The 14,436-nt window shown below is 36.2% G+C and overlaps 1 protein-coding gene across 5 annotated transcripts in view; it reads left to right on the forward strand.

The window, feature by feature from the left end:
* Positions 1 to 14,436, forward strand: part of si:zfos-2326c3.2 (mitogen-activated protein kinase kinase kinase kinase 4) — an 84,477-nt gene that overhangs the window by 22,137 nt on the left and 47,904 nt on the right. For 3 of the 5 annotated variants that reach the window (XR_010795987.1, XM_066649806.1, XM_066649809.1), the window contains exons 4-14: positions 59 to 184; positions 921 to 1,031; positions 2,149 to 2,239; positions 2,405 to 2,535; positions 3,809 to 3,863; positions 4,699 to 4,777; positions 6,703 to 6,875; positions 8,306 to 8,375; positions 10,194 to 10,401; positions 11,188 to 11,313; positions 12,185 to 12,250. Coding sequence is in view for 4 of the 5 variants with exons in the window: in XM_066649806.1 (XP_066505903.1) it covers positions 59 to 184; positions 921 to 1,031; positions 2,149 to 2,239; positions 2,405 to 2,535; positions 3,809 to 3,863; positions 4,699 to 4,777; positions 6,703 to 6,875; positions 8,306 to 8,375; positions 10,194 to 10,401; positions 11,188 to 11,313; positions 12,185 to 12,250 (1,236 nt within the window). In the remaining variant the exon portion in view is untranslated. The remainder of the gene's footprint in view (positions 1 to 58; positions 185 to 920; positions 1,032 to 2,148; positions 2,240 to 2,404; positions 2,536 to 3,808; positions 3,864 to 4,698; positions 4,778 to 6,702; positions 6,876 to 8,305; positions 8,376 to 10,193; positions 10,402 to 11,187; positions 11,314 to 12,184; positions 12,251 to 14,436) is intronic. The other 2 variants (XM_066649807.1, XM_066649808.1) reach the window with 2 other exon arrangements.

Consider the following 14,436-nt stretch of genomic DNA (forward strand, 5'->3'; position numbering starts at 1 on the left):
TATGCAAGCTGGTTTTATTATAAAATCTTTATGTAGATTGTTATATTTTCTCTTGCAGGAGGAGGAAGATGAGATAAAACTGGAGATAAATATGTTGAAGACATATTCTCATCATAGGAACATAGCTACATACTATGGAGCTTTTGTGAAGAAAAGTCCTGCAGGTCAGGACGACCAGCTATGGGTGGGTGACCCCATATCCTTTCATTCATTCACGTTCTGTAACTTGGGCACAAGGCAGGAACACATCCTGGATGGGCCAGTCCATTACAGGGCATCACATACTCTCACAAATTCACAGCTATCAACACAATTGAATAGCCAGTCATATCAGTATATGGTAATGGGATTTTATTTATTTATTTATTTTTTGACTGTGTTAAGCAACTGGACTATCCTGAGGAAACCCATGGAGACATTAGGAGAATGTGAAACTCCTTTCAGACTCTGACCTGAGGCAGGGTTTCAACTCACAACCCCAAAGTCCTGGAGCTGTGTGACAGTAACACTACCTGTTACCCCACTGTGCTGCACACATATTCTCATTTCTTGTGATATAAAAGGAAATAGACAAGATGGTTATTAATTTGTAGCTTTTGGGTTGATTTTATTTACGTGTTCTTAATCAAGGTCATTCAGACTTTTTTTTAAATTCAAACAGAAACCCTATTGGGCTTTTGAGTAAAAAGAGAAATGTACATATCTAAATGTACATGCAATTAAAGCTATTTCGAATACTTTTGCAAAACCATGAAATAAAAGGATCATCTCATGTATTTATGGCAGTACATAATGGCAAGCAATGCCAAATCTGTACATTTTGGGAAATTGTGCTTGGACTCACATTACACACATTTTCTTAACTGATGCTGGGACTATTCTAATTCTTGTGCTGTCCGTCTCTACCCTACCTTTCACAGCTTGTGATGGAGTATTGTGGAGCTGGCTCAGTTACAGATCTGGTAAAGAAGACTAAAGGGAACTGTCTGAAAGAAGACTGGATTGCTTACATTTCTAGAGAAGTCCTTCGGGTGAGTGCTGGCCAAGCTGTGTCCCTTAGAATTATATAGATTGTTTAAATATAGTCTGTGTCTGTGTGTGTGTGTTACAATTTTGGGTTTAGCTAAATTATCCTGGCATACAATAAACATACAAAATAAAGCATAATTTATATTTTGTTAATGTATTTTATGTTAAAGTTATATGTAGGCTTAGAGTAGACCTAAAAACTCCCATTCCAAAGTTTGGAAACACTTACAAAAATTACTATCTTTGCTTACGAGGAGCGCCGTTGGCCACTGACCCAAGGTCTCTCTGGCCAATCAGTGCTCTGCAAGATTCACATATCACATTTATTACATACTTTATTCGCTTTGTACCAGACGTGAGCAGGGACTAAAAAAGAACCCGGTTCCAGGGACCAGGTACCAGATTTGGTTAGTGGAAAAGCAAAAGAGTGGAGCTGAGTCTTGTAAGTTCCATGCAGTGAATAGGCAAGTGGTCAACCAGTGGGCTTCTCAGGGAAAGCAAAACGTATTTTAATTTTATGCGTATGCGTGTAGAAATGTTTATATTTCTATAAAGGTCTGACTGAATATCAGTGCTGTTTTATAATGGAGATTAACAGTCTCTTAAATATCAATCACACCAAGTGCTCTCATGTGTTTTTAGTAGTTTGGTACTATTTTTTTATATATATATGAATTTTTCACCACCTCAGAATTTCAAGCTTTTCAAATGCCATATGAATATATTTAAAATATATAATATTTTTCAAATATTTAAAATTATGTTCAAAATCAATAAATAAATGAATGAATAAATAAATATGTCATTGATTTAGCTCCATAAGATACCAGCACAGATCATCCACTTCACCTCAGTCCATCTTTAATGATGCCCAGAGAAGGTTCCAGATATTGTTTTTTATTTGCATGGAAAAGCACAAGATGGTCTACAATGGCTTTAATGTTATGGCTGATTGGTGTATACCCCACCATCCAAACAAAGTTTAAAAACAACCTGTGTGTGTGTGTGTTTGACAGGGTGAATGGGAGACAAGAAAGTGAGAACTTTCCTACATTTGAGTGCATTTCTCTGTCCATCGATACTATATATGAGTGTTCTTGACATTGTAACACTGTGTAGGGTCTGTCTCATCTCCACTCACACCATGTCATCCATCGTGACATCAAAGGACAGAACGTGTTGCTGACAGAGAATGCTGAGGTTAAACTAGGTAAGGAGGAAGAACAGACTGTTCATATTTCCTTTAGTTTACATTACTGTTTTAATCTGTCTCAAACATTAAGGTTTTATATAAATATCTTATGTCAATCAGTGTGTTGTTCAAAGTGTATATACTGACCCCACTTTTACATTTTTTTATTTTTATATTTTTCAGTGGATTTTGGTGTGAGTGCTCAGCTGGACAGGACAATTGGAAGAAGGAACACATTCATTGGGACACCATATTGGATGGCTCCTGAAGTAATTGCTTGTGATGAGAACCCAGAGGCTACATATGATTACAGAGTGAGTTCTTCATATCTAGCACATTGTGCTATGTAATTTTGCTATATATTGCTATTAAGTTTCAATGGATTTTGCTCATGTGCTAAATAATTATAGCTTTTGTCTAATTAATATTTGATCACACTGATTGGACTGATTGATTATACTATACTTTTAAAAATTACATTTACTGGTTATACACCTTTCTTTCAAAAGGTGTTTTATTTTATTTTTCCCATTGATATGTCCCTATGATTAATATATTTTCAATTAAATATAATGAATATAGATAACATATTCCTTAAAACTTTGGCAAAATGGAATATGTCATTTCTGTGTAGAGCCTTTAGTTTTGTAGGTGTTTGATTATGTGCTCAGTTATCCATTTTAGTGAGGATTGGTAGAGATAATTTTTGATTGTTTTCTTGGTGGAAATTACACCATGATCCAGTTTTAGCCTCCCGGCAGAGGCAGGATTTCCTCTGAAATGCCCCAGAACTCGAGGCAAAATTCAATGCATCCTGGCAGTGTTTTTATGAACTCTTGCAGAACCTTCCTTTTGTCTGTGTTCATCCAACAATTTATGGCCCAGCAGCTCTGTGTTACTATAATATAAGTCTGTTATTTTTAATCAACAATCCTATAATATTTCCTTAACTAGGCCCTTATTTTTGTAAATATTATGTCAAGCTGCATGACATCATAATTTGTATAGTGGGTAAACCCAAAATGCAAATATCATCTGCAACTTTAAAGCTCAACATTGATTTTGCCACTTGAAACATTTGTTTTTATTTATCATTCTTTACAGTGTTAAATGTTGAAATCAGGTCATGTTGGTAACAGTGCATTTTAACTAGACACACCTATCAGTGATTATCTTTACCAATGATTAAAGCAGCAATAAGTTGTTTAGCAGTTAATTGTAGCAAACAGTGTTTACAAAAGTGACTATTTATTATTAATCAAAATTGCTGTCCGTGAATTAAGCAATTTATTTTCTTGAAGTTGGTCAGCCATATAACGGTGGCCATGTTTATAATAGATTTTGCCAGTGTAATAGATATTCCAAAACATAAAGAAGAGTCATTTGGGAAAAAATGACATTACAAATACCAGAATACCAATAATTGTTAACTAGATACGTGCTGTGCAGCCATACTTTAATACGTACCACCTGCGTGTTTATATTAGAATAATTTGTTTGTTTGTATATGTCTATGTATATGTGACATTGAAGTTTTGATGTGACAGTTCAAAAGTATGCTTTACTTGTATGTTTTTTTTTTTCTAGAGTGACCTGTGGTCTCTGGGTATCACAGCTTTGGAAATGGCAGAGGGTTCACCACGTGAGTTTCAGTGCATAAAGTTGGATCCAGAAGTATTTGGACAGTGACAAATCTTTTATAAATGTTTCATCTGTACACTATCCACAACTGGATTTTAAACAAATAGATATGTTATGGAAGTGTACATTTAATTGTTCATTAAATATTTATAAATTGCATTCATTTTTTATATAGTCTCTTAGTTTTAACAGGCTCAAGAAAATGGACAAAATAATATTGTTATGAATACAAATATTTTTAATACTTTGCAAACTCTTTGCCTGAAGTCTGGAACCCATGATTATTTGGTTTAGCTGCCCTCAGTTGCTGCTGGATTTTGGGTCTTGCCGCTGTCAGTTTTATCTTCAGTATCTTTATTTTCTCCTTGAAATTGTCAATTTGGCCACTCCTAAAAATTATGCTCTTTCTTAGAGTATTTGTTGTTGCTGTTGTTGTTTGTTTGCTTGTGGGGTTTTTGAGTCAGTCATGCTATATTGAGCAAAAATTGTTTGCACATACCAGCAACAATGGAGGGAGTATGTAAAATTCCTAGATAGTGATTGCAACATTTTAAAAATCTCTTGAATTATAATTGAAATTCTAGACTTTAATCAAATGTAAAATCATATTTCTTCGTTGTCAATCCATTGTGATGCTGTACAGAGGCTAAACGATAAAATTTCTGTCACAACCAAATACCGTATGTTTTGCAAGTCCATTACTCTATGTCTAGTTAGAGGATTATTTTCCATGAAAGGAACAGGGATCAACAGATCAACTGTGTTACATGCATTTGGCTCTTATAAGATTTTTTTTTCATGGTTATAATATTTGTTTTCTATGCTTTTCTCTACAGCCTTGTGTGATATGCATCCAATGAGAGCCCTATTTCTCATTCCACGCAATTCACCCCCAAAACTTAAATCCAAAAAATGGTATGATCATCTGATTATATTATACACCAAACAGAAAATGTCATGTTTTGCTGGTTCTGTGTTGTTTCCTCTCCTCATGCTGCATAGCACATGTTGTCTATGCACTTTAATTTTATTTTGGTTTCTGACTCCTCCCATATGCCTACTTTGTTCTGCCTCTGTCCATCAGGCAGCTGGAGATGCATTATTTTCAGCCAAAATAAAATAGGTTCATCCTGTGAGAAGCTGCAAGGTGTGGTCAATTAAATGATGCAGCAGATGCAGCAAACCCCCTGAAGGAGAATTTTTGTGGATTATTGCCAAATTCAAATCTGTGTGTCACCCATCAGTCAGTGCCTTATATATTTGATGGATAACAGAAATGTAGTATGTAAAGTGTTCGCTGGCTCCTTGGCTTCATCACCTGTTGCTGTGGACAACAATGCAGGTATGCTTATCGTCATGGAAGTATCTGAAGGCATGCATGTCTCCATGGACCACCTTGCAGATTTGCTGTCTTTTGTGGGTATTGCTGCAAACTCACCTGCAACCATGGACATACCTGGAGGCCTGCCGACCTCTGTAGACTGCTGTTGGCCCGGCTATATTGGTGGATGTTGCTGCTGGTCCACCTACCATAGTAGAAGATGCTGTAGACCTGTCTGACCTAACCCTGTCTGAGTCTGTGGACGAGCATTCAAATACATTAGTGTGGGCCCTATGGAAATATTTCGGTGACAACTTTTTCTGATGTAAAACAGCAGGTTCAATAAAAATAATTTAATGAATACGTAATAAATTACAAATGGTTTACATTTTATGTGTGTGTAATTTAAATAAATTTGAACGGTTAGAAATTACACTCTACCCACACCAATAATTTCATCACTGTGAAAAAAGTGGCAACCTTTAAGTGCGCTTAATGCGCTTGTTATCACTGTGATGTCCTGTTACAGATGTGGCCGGTGTGACCGTTGGCACATATTTTTCCCAGTAAAGCCTGGAGATTTTCCAGTGTGAAACAGGCTTAAAAACAATATTTTATGGCATATTTAAAACTCTAAGTCAGATGACATGTTTAAAGCTTCATAATTGCTGATTGAACAGGACCCAGAAACGTTCTTTAAAGCTGGGTCCTCGTTGGTTGGGGGATGGTACTCTGATCTCTTACGAAATCCATCCTTTTGGGTGCTCTGCTGCTCTTGGTCTGGGTCACAGAAATTTAAGAGAAAATTTTCAAACTGGATTTAACAGGCTGAAATCCTGGACTGAACTCCAAAAGGTAAAGTAAGAAACTAGACAAGGTGTTTGTTTGTTTGTTTGTTTGTTTTATCTTAATGTTTTGGAATTGTATCTGGGTCATTGAACACTTTCTTTTTATTAAGTATGTCCACAGTGATGACATGATTCATGTGGGTAGAGATTTAATATAAACTTTTCCTAAATTTTAGGAAGCACAAAAGGTTTAAATTGCAGACATACAAATGTAAGCCAACTGTAATTCAGTAAGTTTACCATTCAATTATATTTATTCAACCTGTTCTTTTACTTAAAAATGTTCGTCAATAAAATACTTACATAGGGACCACCTGCATTCATGGATGTCGCTGCAAGCTGCATCTGTCATTATTTTCACAGCTCCTTCTATGCTGACCCCTAGAGCAAAGTCTCTCCAGCACCAAGATCTCCTGTGGCAGCTCCCAGCACAACCACACCTATACCAGCTACCAGCACATTTGCTCCCAACACAGCTGTTTTCACGCTTGTGCTTTGTGCAATCGCTGTTGCTGTAAAGAAGATCAATGCATTGTATACTATATATATATATATATATAGTGTGTGTGTGTGTGTAATTAAAATGTTAGCTATTTTCCCCCGTTTTTCAAAATGTGCACATTATTTAAGATTAAATGTATAACGCTAACTTGTGTTGTGTAATATCCAAGGTCTAAGAAGTTTCTGACATTTGTGGAGAGCTGTCTGGTAAAGAACTACCTGCACAGGCCAGGCACTGACACACTTCTGCGTCATCCGTTTATCAAAGACTTGAATGAAAGGCAAGTTCGCATGATGCTAAGAGACCACCTGGATAGAACTAGGAAGAAGAAAAGCGAAAAAGGTGAACAATGGCTTTACCTCACATCATTTGACACATGAAATGGGACAATCATCTGTAACTGTACTATAGGAGAAGTGCTAAAAGCATAGCTAATATACGCAAATATGTTCAGCTAGCATTTACTCTAGCTAAGGGCCACGTTTACACCCACACATACACATACACACACACAAACACAGTATATATCCAGGACTTTTTCTAAAATAAATGGCTAGTTAAGAGTAACTTTACTACAATTTATTATTGGACTACATTTTAAATTGTGAAGATTAGATTGCAGTCAGCAAAAAGAGCATTATTAAACATCACAAACACATTCCAGTTCTACTCAGATGTATTGTATGGACCTCTGTCACTCCAAAGAATTCATTTCCACTGTTCCAAAACCCAATGCATGGGGACATTTTACTCCTCTGTCCCACTGAGCGACCTCAAAACCACTCTCCATTCATTTTCACACTTTTGATGAATTATATAATCAATGTGTCTGAAGTGGAACATATATATTGATCCAGGATTTTTTCCCATGGTGGTGTTCTGTTGAATTTGAGTTGGAGTTGACTAAATTTGGCTTAGGTGGTGTCAAGTCTGCCACAGAAGATAAGAGTTAGCATAAATCATTTACATAGTGGTTTATCATGGGGATATTTTTAATGAAATATTTAATATTTATATTTATTTATAAATCTCCTGTGTCCAGATTTCTTTAATACTACTACCGAAGGTGTTTGCCAAAACATACAATAGCACCAAACTTTACTGACAGTCCCCTGGTTGCATTTAAGCCTCTAGAAGTGGCATGCAAACTCTCCCACTTTCTGCTGCTATTGGGTTTTTTTTTTTGGGTGGCCAGCATTTGGTGTACCGAGGCAGAGTAGAACATGGATCCTCAGTAAAATGTACAATGTTTTGTTGCCAGCCGCTACTGAGCTCTCATCTGCTGCACACACTAGCATCAGGGTTTTCTCCTCTAGATTCTGGTTAGAACCTGCTGGCACTTTACTACCAACACCATGTTTTTTACATTGCCATAATGATGCTACTTCCATCATCCTGCCAGTCGACTGTCAGCTCACAGCATGCAGGAGATTTTTGAACTTTTAACTAAATAATTTATGTTAGTATTTTAATATACACTCTATTGAAAATAGTATGTGTAAATGCTTATTTTCTACACTTAAATATGAGTGGATAGTAGCTTTAAGCTCTAGCGTTATCCATTATTTTTAAATATTTTTTTCAGTGGAATTTATTAAAGCTGTTCATGCACATTTGAAAATATTTCTCTACACTAACTGATTTTACATTAATGATAATTTTTACATGATATAATCTAGTTATATTTTTTAACAATCCATTGGTAAAATCTTTTAGTACATTTCATTACAATATTAACCTTGTTTTTTGTATTTTGTGTGCAAATATTACAGAGGAGACAGAATATGAATACAGCGGAAGTGATGAAGAGAATGAAGTAAATGAAGATGAGGGAGAGCCCAGGTATGCATGCATTTAGGTCAGATAAATATCATAAGTCTAGGAAAATATTGTGGAAGGCAGAGGGCATTGATACAACTTGCTGTTTATGTAATCACTTTCTGGCCTTACAATTTAGACCCTCTAAATACCTCTCATCAGCAATACATCTGTTGTCAACAGATGCTCTGTTTTATGTGTTTTTAGAGTGGCCATCTTATGCCATATGTCACTGGCACAAAATACTGTTGGGTTTATGCACTTGTTTTTGTACATTTTCAGTACAAAAGGCTCTGATTTGTTTTGAAAACTAGAGGAACAGAGGTCTAACCTACAATGCTAGTACCAAATTAAAGATCTTATACTCTAAATCTTACAACGTTTCCAATAAAGTATTTGTACATTAGCTATATGTTCTTTTTTGCACTCAAATTAGATTTTAACACCTTGCATAGTTTCCTTGTATTTCCTTCTTACTCAGAATGATATCTTAACAGGAAATGTGATTATATTTATTTATACACTGTGCTACAGTCAAACTATAGCATAGTACATAAAGTGACTTTTTTGTATACTGCTCCTAACAACCATTTGGGTATTACTCTTTATTTGTTTTGATCTAAGACATCATAGATGAATCCGAATTAATTATAGTTAATCATAATCTACCATATGTTGCATAATTATGAATTAAAACTCAGCAGTGTAGCACAGCACCAAAAGGGTACAAAATAGAAGGGAAATGTCTGTACACTGCAAGGAGTAAGGAGTGCAGTTTGGGTAGGCTAATCATTGGCTAGAAGTAAATTTAAAATGTTTAAAATGTTTTTATGATATCAAAAACTTCAACAGCCAATGACTGTCTAGATTACCTGCCTGGCAAAAAAAACTAACTACTAACTTAATTCCTACAGTGATTAATGTTTTTGCTGGCTAGAATGATTTTAATCCTAATGGATGCAGTTAGTATCTATTCTTAAGCTATGTTTGATAGCTTATAGGAGTGAAAAAGATATTACAGTATCTAAAAAGCATGTCCACTGCGTTATTAAAACGAGGAGGTATAGTGAAGAACTAGTGAATATGCGTAAGACATATGACTGGAAGAAATTACAAAAAAGTAAAAGTTTGAATTTACAGCTATGGTAATTATTTGAAGAAAGCATTTTCACACAATAACATTTCAATGAGAACTCACAAGGACAGCTGTGTTGCCATGGGAAAACCACTTGTTAGTAAGGCTAACTACAAAAAAGTTCTCAGATTGCTAGACACCTTAAATATTGGGTTGTGGACAATGGAAAAAGTTCATGTGGTCCATATTAACCCTGTTTCCCCCAAAAAATACTGCTCAGATATTATTTCAGGTCTCAGTAAAATTATATGGCAAAAAAGTCAGCTGAATACCTGAGTGTACTGAAGGACCAGGATATTACATCCATGAATTTGGCATAAATTGTTGAAAGAATTAAAGGCATTTCAATGTTAATGGGTGCAAATTTATTTTTATTTTTTGGTCAAACACCATATATGGGATCATGCATAATCATTGCTTTCTGAACAAAACCTTATGTTTATCTTCCTTTTTAACATTTTTGTTTATTATTATTATTATTATTATTATTATCATTATTATTATTATTTACACTGCTGCAAACATCAAAATATCTGGAGAATCTTATCAAGCAGATAAAGATTTTTTTTTTGTGCTTATTTTCTAAAAAGTTTCTTCTGACAGTGACGATATGAGATATGCATGATCCTGTGACCCAACAGTGTATTAAAACAGGTGTGTATGTGTGTGTGTGTGTGTCTCTGTGTGTGTTTTCAAATATTGCTTAGTTCTATAGTCAACCTTCCTGGAGAATCAACATTAAGGCGAGAGTTCCTCCGCCTGCAGCAGGAGAATAAAAGCTGCTCTGAAGCTCAGAGACAGGCCCAGCTTCTCCAGCAGCAGCTTCAGGATCAGGAGTGCTACAAGAAACAGCTACATGCTGACAGACAGAGGAGGATCGAACAACAACAGGAGCAGAGAAAATTCCTTGAAGATGTATGGGTGACATTTTTTCAAATAACTAAAGCAATTTTTTTCTATTTGTTTTTAACAGTTTATCTAATAAGTGAAATGCTAAAATTTTCATTGCAGGAGTGAGGAGAGAGCCCTTACATTTGAAATAATATGCTATGATATACTATAACAATAGGAAAAGGTGTACTGTATTATTTTCTGTCATGAGAGTATAACACTGTGATTTCATGTTATAAAGTTGAAAGGCAGATATTACAAAATTCTAATGGGCAAATTTAGGTTAGTTAACTATATGAAAATAATTAGCTGTTACTTCCAAGGTTTATGAATGTCAAGAAGCTAATAAAAATGAACTCTATCTCAGTTATATTATGACACCAATAATGTAGAGCAAAAAAAAAACAAAACAATCAAACAAAAAACTTGCAAGCCACTAAAAATATTTCTATAAATAGGCCTGTATTATTTAAGAACTTTTATGAGTACCAGATTGTTCCTTATTAAAATGGTAATATGTTCAACAAGGCTGTGAGCAAAAATGCTCTCACTATAGCTTTGCTTTAACAGCAGGTCCTGGGATTAAAATGTTTTAATCAAACTAGAGGGGGTCTGAATGATTTGTTTAGTCTTGTATATTATGTGGAATAATTTATGTGGAATTAAAAATAGAGTGTACTAAGTTCTTTTAGTAGGTGTGATTCAGGGTATATATTTTCAAGTTTTGCAGTTATTTGTACTGCATTTGAAAGAGTTGAGACATTGTTTGAATAATTATTTTAGGATGTTTAAAACTGTTTTGTGTGTCAGCAGCAGAAAAGGCAGTTACAGGCCTTTCAGTGGCTGGAGCTGCAGGAGCTGTTATTGAAAGGAGAGACTGAGCAAAACCAGAGAGGCCTACAAGAGGAGAGCACAAAACGGAATGTCAAGAATGAGGTAAGAGAAAATTAGTTTAACTAACATTAACTTTAATGATGCAAATGATAAAAGAAATAAGAGTTATTCAAAGATGACTTGCTTTGGAGAGGACACTACTCCAGCTAATAATTTACAGATGGTGATTGGATTTTTTTCTTAGCTCCAATGGACTGTTTTCCCACATGCAAGGGGTGTATGGTTTAGAGTTTATGGAGAAATAAAACTGGATTTGGTTTACATGTGTTAAAGAATGTGAACAGAGAGCTGTTAATTTTGTGGCAGAATAGCAATACACACTGGATAGAACCTTGATCGAGGGGAACCTTAGACACATCTCTCACTTATATATTCTTTAAGTAAACATGATTTCATTGTGAGATGGTCAACCATGTCTCCCAAATGAAAAAAGAGTTGATTTACGATAAATGAAGACATACCTGATAAATTCAGGTATTCATTACACGTTTTCATTTCAAGATAAATGAAAACAACCTAAAGGGTTGATTTAAAACAATTTAGTATATCGTCACTGTGCAAACCACTCCAGAGAACAAGAATCATGAGTCACTGAATGAAAATCACAGAGCATCCTTGTTTACAGCACATGGAGCTATGTTGAAAGCAAAAATAAGATTAGATTCAGTTCATGGCCTTAAAAAATGTGTTATCTTTAAGGAGAGTGGGTTATGTCCACATAATGTCATGTCCATAAGAAAGAATGATATCATTCAGGTGAACTTGGAAAAAACCCAGGTCTTGATGCCATGAAATGGTTCCCAGAATAAAATGATTAAAAGAGGAGTCTTATGCAAGGCAGAAAACACTGAATGTTTTACATTTACCCTAAAATTCCTTGCTTGCTTCTAATTTGGCTCTTACGTAATTGCAGCCTGAAGATTTTGGAAGACAGAGGGCTGATATAGGACCAAGGCATTTAGGTCACTGTCCTGACCAGGTAAACACAGCTTTTAAGATTTTTATTAAGTTTTATATTGTGTGACATTATTTATATATATAAGGCAGGAATACACCCTGGAGGGGGTGCCAGTCCTTCACAGGGCAACACACACACTCACATTCACTCACACACTCACACCTACAGTCACTTGAGTCGCCAAATCAACCTACCAACGTGTGTTTTTGGACTGTGGGAGGAAACCGGAGCACCCGGAGGAAGCCCATGTGGACACGGGGAGAACACACCAACTCCTCACAGTCACCCAGAGTGGGAATCGAACCCACAACCTCCAGGTCCCTGTGGCTGTGTGTAGTAATAATACAATCCGGATTCCAAAAAAGTTGGGACACTAAACAAATTGTGAATAAAAACTGAATGCAATGATGTGGAGGCGCCAACATCTAATATTTTATTCAGAATAGAACAAAAATCACAGATCAAAAGTTTAAACTGAGAGAATGTATCATTTTAAGGGAAAAATATGTTGTTTCAAAATTTCATGGTGTCAACAAATCCCAAAAAAGTTGGGTCAAGGCCATTTTTTACCACTGTGTGGCATCCCCCCTTCTTCTTACAACACTCAACGTCTGGGGACAGAGGAGACCAGTTTCTGAAGTTTAGAAATAGGAATGCTCTCCCATTCATGTCTAATACAGGCCTCTAACTCTACGTACACTTCCCATAACTGAGGCTAGTGAGCAAAGCTGCACAATGAACCTCAGCGCTCTGCAAGGTTAGAAGCCTTGGGATTTTTAAGTGGAAGGGAATTAGGCAGGAGCTCCAGATGTTTACTGAATATCACTGTTCCAGAGCCCTAGAAATAGTGTTCAGGACAGTCCTAGAATTCAATATGCCTGTCTGGAAATGGATTGCAGGACTTCCATCAGAGTAACAGAGTCAAATCTGAGTAATAAGACAAATAAATGATTCAAAGCCCAGTTGACCATCACAGTGCTGTTGAGCCCACTATTGTAGATGGCGAGAGAGTAACTGCAGTGGCCATCCCCACAAGAAGCACATTATCAACAATAAGATCATGCCCCCATGCAGGTAATGCACTCTGAATCTATAAGCAGTCAACCGTCAACCCACTAGATAACCACCAAAGGGGAAATACATCCATCAAGTCGAAGTCAGGTAGCCAGAGACCATTGACAAAGACACAGAAGATGCTTTGCGCACGACTTGCACTCAATGTTCCAGTATTTACAAAACAGCTGTAAGACTTGCAAACATCTGTGAATATCATCTGTGAAGAAGGCAACCTAAGGTTTAGAGAAATGCCCAGTAAATGCCCAAGAAAGGGATGAGAAAAATGGAAAGAAAGCTGACCAATGTAAGATGACTTCTCCAGAAAGCATGACAGAAGGCTCAAGATCAAGAGAAATAGGGTTCTAAGGCTCTCTGGGACCAACTGAAGTCCATATGGCCAAATTCAGGGGAGGAGAGTAGATTCATAAATGCAGGAGCCGAAAGGAGTAAGTGCTCTGTAGCTTATTCTACGACCTTTAAGTGTACCCAAGAGCTGCTTGAAGAAATTTAGTGGGTGAAGTTTACAGTCAATACCACAGGAGCTAGAGAACTACATTAGGGAACAAGTCAGTGACAGCTATAAGAACATACACCTCGGCTCACTATTTTTAAAGTGGACAAAAATCAAGCATGTGGTACAAAGCTCCTGGACAAAATGGCATAGCCTGTGATGTATATAAGACTGCCTCATTCGATTTATTTTCTTGTCCACAGTAAAGAGGCCATTACACTGTACACTTAAATTCTTATTTTTCTAGTCCTATTAAGCTATTAAAATGAGTGCTGTCGAACAATTTAAAAAATGCTAATTACTACAGTTAAAACTACAGTAGATTATTTCTAGTACATTGCTGTGGTATTGTGCAAAGAGCATGGCAGTAAATGTACATGTGTAGTATTGTGCAAATAGAATTATCATAAATTGCACTATACATTTTTGAAAACAGCTGTATGACAGCAGAAGTACATGAATGCAAGTGTACCTAAAGAGTAAAGCGTAGGTTCAATAATGGGGTGTGTGTGTGTATGTGTTGTGTGTTGGTCAGAGTTCAACCAGTCAGAGTAATGGGAAGGGTCAGCATGCAAATAAGTGGTTCACAAGCCTGTTGGCCCACGGATAGAATCTCTCTGAGAATTTGGTTGTCCTGTAG

Source organism: Hoplias malabaricus, chromosome 17 (genome assembly GCF_029633855.1).
Source record: "Hoplias malabaricus isolate fHopMal1 chromosome 17, fHopMal1.hap1, whole genome shotgun sequence".
NCBI classification, from domain to species: domain Eukaryota; kingdom Metazoa; phylum Chordata; class Actinopteri; order Characiformes; family Erythrinidae; genus Hoplias; species Hoplias malabaricus.